At 40.2% G+C, this 5,963-nt stretch overlaps 1 protein-coding gene and 1 non-coding gene across 2 annotated transcripts; one reads left to right on the top strand and one right to left on the bottom strand.

The window, feature by feature from the left end:
* Positions 1-733: 733 nt before the first annotated feature.
* On the bottom strand, positions 734-840 carry LOC120266215. The gene has a single exon (XR_005538057.1). It is a non-coding gene; the product is annotated as a small nucleolar RNA R71 (small nucleolar RNA).
* Positions 841-1,756: 916 nt separating this feature from the next.
* Positions 1,757-2,447, top strand: LOC120265053. Its single transcript, XM_039272977.1, has 3 exons — positions 1,757-2,003; positions 2,121-2,212; positions 2,319-2,447. The coding sequence occupies exons 1-3, from the start codon at positions 1,757-1,759 to the stop codon at positions 2,445-2,447; spliced, it is 468 nt and encodes a 155-aa protein (XP_039128911.1).
* Positions 2,448-5,963: the final 3,516 nt, after the last annotated feature.

A 5,963-nucleotide genomic window follows, 5' to 3' on the forward strand; every position in this document is an offset into this window, starting at 1 on the left:
GGTACACTTTACTACTTATACAATCCGTGTACTTGTTGATACGCAAGAGGCGTTTTAAGTTTTTAGAGCCGCCAGGTACTGGAAACCCTTGAGAAAGTTTAATTTTCTAGTAATTTAGCCATTTTTTATTTTAGTTTATCTTGCATTCTCTGATTTTTTGTTTGTTTTTATCTGTATTTTTATTGAATTGTTATGTAGGTGCTCTTACATGACCCGAGGAAATTCCTCTTCTCTACTTGTGAGTCCTGATACGAAATTAGAGAAAACACAGCACAGAAGGTTAAGACCGGTAAATCTTAGAGAAACAAGTTTAATAGAAATCAATATTGAGTTAGATCAGAATGAACCAATGGCCAGGAATCAGCAAAAGAGTATTTCAGATTATACTAGGCCAAATTTGGATGGAGTAGGGTCCAGCATTGTTCATCCTTATATGCTGGCAAATAACTTTGAATAGAAACCTAATTTCATACAGATGGTGCAATAAATGTGCCAGTTCAATGGGTTTTAGGATGAGGACCCATTTGATCAATTGAAGAACTTTATAGAAATTTGTGACACATTTAAGGCAAACAATGTGTCTGAGGATACAGTTCACCTTTGACCCTTTCCATTTTTAGTGTGAGGAAGGGCAAAGCAATGGCTAAGTTCCCTGCCACAGGGGTTGATCACCACTTGGGCATAGTTGGCTGAGAAATTTCTTACCCGATATTTCCCTCCAGCAAAGATCATGAAGCTTAGAAATGACATCTCTTCTTTCCGACAAATGGAGTCCAAAATCCTGTATGAGTCATGGGAAAGATATAAGGAATTGTTAAGGAAGTGCCTGCAACAAGGAATTGTGGAGTGGATGTAAATTAAGATTTTCTACAATGGTCTAAATTTGGCTACTAAGAAGATGTTAGATGTAGCAGCTGGGGGTTCTCTTTGCAGTAAGCAACCAACTGAAGCCTATACTCTTATTGATGATATGGCATCGAATGGCTATTAGTGAAGCTCATAAAGGAACAAGCCAGTGAAGTCTGCTAGAATCTATGAGGTTGATGCATTGATAACTTTAGCAACATAGGTGGAAGCTATTGAAAAGAGGTTGGATGTAAATCAAGTTCAACCTCAAGCACTAGTGATGAGTTGCGAAGCTTGGGGTAACCAATAAAGGCCAATTGTTCCATCTTTTGAGAAGCCTTCTAGCACAGAACAAGTTGATTTTGTGGGTTATAACAACACGTTCCAAAACAACCCCTACATCAACACCAACAATCCTGAAGGGAGAAACCACCCAAATTTTTCTTGGAGCCAATAGGGGCAAGGATCACAAGGTCATTTCAAGCCATCACTACATCAAATGACACCTCCTCGACAATCGATTCAAGAAGGAAAAGGGCTAATTCTTGAAACCTTGTTAGCAATAAGCATCATTGTAGAATCTGGAACATAAGGTGGTGCAAATTGCCAAGACTCTTGTGGAACATCCTCCAAGTTCATTGCCAAGCAATACAAAGGTCAACCCCCATGAGTCGCTAAAGGCAGTCACTTTGAAGATTAGAAGGAAATTGATATCTACCCCAGCTCGAGGGTGTGAGAAAGTATCCAAAGAACCTTAAGTGGTGATTTGAAAGGGCATCTCCATTGGTGGTAATATTAAGAAAAATAAGAAGGAATTGTTCAAGATCAACATGACAAGAAGTTTAAGAAATTCCTTGAAATGTTTAAGACCTTACACATCAACGTTCCATTTGTCGAGGCCCTCACTCAAATGCCTCGCTATGCTAAGTTCCTTAAGGAATTGTTGACTAATAAGAGGAAGGTAGAAGAGGTAGCCGCCGATACTTTAAATGAGGAATGCTTTGCCATTATCTCTAATAGAATCCCCAAGAAAGAGAAGGACCCAGAGGTTTACCATCCCGTGTATTATTGGGGGATGCTTGTTGAAAAAGCACTTGCTGATCCTGGGGAAAGTATCAATTTGATTCCTTATAAAATTTTTCAAAACATGGGGCTTGGTACAAAGATAACCCTGTAGCTTGTCGATCAGTCAGTTCGTCACCTCATGGGCATTATTGAAGACGTGTTGGTTAAGGTGGACCCATTCATTTTCCTAGTGGATTTTGTTATTCTAGATTTGGATGACAGGGCTGTGGTTCCTTTGATACTTGGGCGACCATTTTTGGCCACTTCACAAGATTTCATTGATGTCAAGGATGGTCAAATGGTATTTAGAGTCTGAGATGAAGAAGTGATATTCAAGTTGAGTGATGCTGTGCTCCACATGTTATGCTTTGGATATTATTGATGATTGTGTTTTGGATTTTTTATAGGACCCGTGGGTGGAGGATGACTTGTCTAATTTACTGGATGATAAAGGATCGCCTAATGGATTAGTGGAGAAGCTCCACCCCCAATATAACATTGAAGAGAATGAGAGGGAAATGAAGTTTCTTGATTGAAACATTAACCCCCTATTCATTTGTTTAGGGTGCAAAAAATGTTGGGGGAATTTGATTCCATGATCCCCCATGAGCGTTACAAGGTACATCAAGCTAGTAATGTTAAACAAACTCTTCTTGGGAGGCAACCTAAGTGTTTTCGCGTGTGTTTTTATGTATTTCCTCTCTTGTTTGCATTTTGGTTTTATTTAGTTTGTTTTTCTTTGTATGGTTGTTTGTTGATATTGGACTCAATTACCCTTTTAGTTCGGATCATTTTGGGGGCTCTTGAGTATTCATGCTTCTATTCCAACACTCTATTTTTATGTTAGTAATTGTTCAGGAGTGAATTTATTCTATTATGCAGCTTCTCTATTTTTCCAGGTCAAGCATTGTCATGCTTATTGCCATGCAATTTTTCAGAAGTTGTGAAAATTCTATGTTCAGGGGTAACCATGGGCGTGCTCTTGCCCGTGTTGGTTTCGTGCCTGAGGAAGCACGATCTAGTAGCCCCTTGTAGGGTCATGCTTTGTTTTCTAAGTTTTACAAAGTTTTCAAGTAAAAAGCATGACTTGAAGCATGGTCTTAAGCACGACCGTGCTCTTCTAGGGTTTTATTGTTTTAAAGACGAGTTCAGTACGATCTCAATCACAACCTTGCTATTCGGGTGTTCTTAGGAATGACCGTTCCCCTTTCCTTCTTTTCCTTTTTATTCCAAGCCACCGGCTTCCTTCTTGTTCTTGTTTCTCCTCTCGAGTTTCCACTTTGCATTTGTGACTGGGTCTTGGGTTTCTTGCCGAGTTTTTAAGCTCCTTTCACACGATTTTCTCTCACCCTATTCCCTTTTCTTATTTGAGCTGAAGATATGCATTCCTTGTCATCTCATGGCCTTGTTCATTGTTATGTGCATTTGTAAACTCTTGCATTTCATTATATTCATGCTTTATATATTATGAGATGCTCGAAGCATGTTGTTTAGCTAGAAACCTTGCTTCCATGTCCTATTTCTTATTCGAAAATATGACTAAGCACGGGCGTGCTATGCGTGAGGCACGACTGTTCTACTATTTACCCTAGGTTGTTTCTAGTTAAGCACATGCGTGCTTTGATCTCTCAGTACGAGCATGCTTTTTTGCTTACACAGGCATGCTTGTGTTCTTCATTACTAATTGTCCAGCACACCCATGCACTTTTCCGGTTAGTACACCCATTTTGCTTATGTGGAATGGCCGTGCTGCAGTCATTTATCCTGTGCATTGACTTGTTTATTAAATTTTTATATAGGAATATGCCAAGGCAGAAGACACGTACATTTGGGCCTATGCCCAAGAGATCTAGGGGCGAGAGTAACTCTCAGGCTATCCCTACGGGGTCCAATTTTTATGTACTGTCACATTAGGTATGTTATAATAATTTGAGTGCCAAGCTCATTGGCGAGTCCCAAGAGATAGACTGGGATGGTATACATGAGGTGGGACTCGCTGAGGAGGTTCAGTGCCTTCTCAATGTTAGGGCCTAGCCTCTGCTCTTTTCCATCACCGACAATACTTGCGGAGAGTTGACGCTGGAGTTCTTGGCGACATTTGAGTTAGAGTGGGGGGTGATCAACTTTCACCAGGAGAACACAATCTAGTTCTAGGCGATCGCTCAATCCTTCTCAGTCTATCTAGGACTCTATGATAAGGCGTTTACTTGGACACCTAAGTATGATGCTCTCCTGATCGATCATCCAGCAAGGAAGTCTTTGCAGTCCTGCTGGTGTCATTTGAGCACCACCAATAGCTACGACCCTCACCGGTTGAAGGACACCAACCTCCGTACCCCCGTCCTCAAGTACATTCATCATTTGCTTATCAATTACTTGACAGGGCGAGGCAATATCACCAGAGTAGTCAGTCGAAGGGACTTTGATTATCTACCTAGTATGATGGATGGTTTTCACCTCCACTTGGGACAAGAGGTCACTCTTGCTCTTTATCATTAAGGGAATGATCCCAAAGTTAATGTCATATTAGTCAGTCCTTACATCATCCGGCTTTTCTAGGGGATGGATCTTAGAGAGGGTACTAGCGGTATAAGGATCGTGGATAATAGTACCCCAATCACCATTGACATCCTCCAAGTTATTAAGATGGTATTGGTTGTCAGGACCTCGCATGGGAATCAATATCGTGTTACAAGTGCAACTATTCCTGTTTCCCCTATTGCGCCAGCATCTTTTCCTGCCTCACTAGCTCTTTGTTCCTCCTCGATACCACCGACTCAACCCTCCACCAGCCATGCAGCACCATAGATGAGTTCACCACTCTTCCAGCATTGGCTGGTTTGGAGTGTCATTAGGATAGCCGCCCATATTGGACTCCAATTATCTCCTCTTTGTTCTTTTCCAGCCCCCAAACTAGTGTATGTAGGGGTTGATACTATTGGTTTGGAGTCTAAGGGGTCAAAATCCTCTGACTCTGAGGGTAGAGATAACTCAGGGAGCGAGTTAGGACCTCTATCCCGAGATGAGCCACCACTACTACCTATGAGTTTAGTTCTGATGACCCTGATACGACAGAGTCTGAGTCCGACTGAGCAGCATTCGACCCTTTATCATTTTAGTTTTCATTTTCAATATTAGTGTTTATATTTCATTTTCTTGTGTGGACTTGTACTTCTTATATAGTGAGAAAAGAGAGTCCCTTGCTAAACTGTTTATTTTACTGCTTTCTATTTTTCATTTCAACACTTTATTTTACTTTACCTCATTTTGTCTTTGGCCTTCACATTGTACTCTTCTTTCTTTACATGTTGCATGCCGTCTTTGGAATGATTGTGTTATTCACGTTGAGAGCGGCATCATCACTCTCCGTGGTTAGGAAAGCCCTAATAACTCGCCTCAATTTTTGTTATTGTCTTCTTCCCTTTGTATGTGTGCTTGCATGTTGTACATTGAGGAAGATGTAACATTCAAATATGGGGGGAGTTATCTTTGTATCTTTTGTGATCTTTGTATTCATTGTGATGATGCATGACTTAGGACGATCTATGACATATTGTTAGTGGTTCATAAGACTAAGGGTGACATTAGTGCTACTGTACTTTGTTGTTTTAATTGTTGGGGAGTTCAGGGGAGTATTGTTTTAATTACATTCCCACACACATTTTTGCTTCCATTGATACTATCATTATTGTGCTTGCATGCGTACATTGAGGATAGTGTACATCTTAAGTGTGGGGGAGGGTTCACCTTATACATGACTTTTACTTGTGTTTTCATGAGCATGCTCTTGTTGCCAATGAAGGTTCACCTTAGGGTTAAGAGTTTAATTCTTAGTTTTTGGAGGTTGTAAACATTAAATTTTATCATGCTCTAGTTTTCATCCAATTTCATTGAATATTTTTGTCCGATTGCTCTTTATGCACTTTTTTCACTCATTAGACCTATGAAAACTCTAGTTCATTATTTTTGGGACTTTAGTGTGCTAGTTTTATTTGAAAAAAAATGGAAATTGTTTGTTGTTTGTACATAGGGGGTGGAAAGAGCTACCACCC

The sequence above is a fragment of the Dioscorea cayenensis genome, chromosome 7 (assembly GCF_009730915.1).
Source record: "Dioscorea cayenensis subsp. rotundata cultivar TDr96_F1 chromosome 7, TDr96_F1_v2_PseudoChromosome.rev07_lg8_w22 25.fasta, whole genome shotgun sequence".
Classification (NCBI taxonomy): Eukaryota; Viridiplantae; Streptophyta; class Magnoliopsida; order Dioscoreales; family Dioscoreaceae; genus Dioscorea; species Dioscorea cayenensis.

Excerpts from the sequence above, each read along its gene's own strand:
- LOC120265053 (XM_039272977.1), top strand. The coding sequence starts at position 1,757 with ATGCCTCGCTATGCTAAGTTCCTTAAGGAATTGTTGACTAATAAGAGG. Across the intron at positions 2,004-2,120 it reads TTTTCAAAACATGGGGCTTG|ATTTGGATGACAGGGCTGTG; the intron begins GTACAAAGATAA and ends TTGTTATTCTAG. Across the intron at positions 2,213-2,318 it reads ATGTCAAGGATGGTCAAATG|GACCCGTGGGTGGAGGATGA; the intron begins GTATTTAGAGTC and ends GATTTTTTATAG.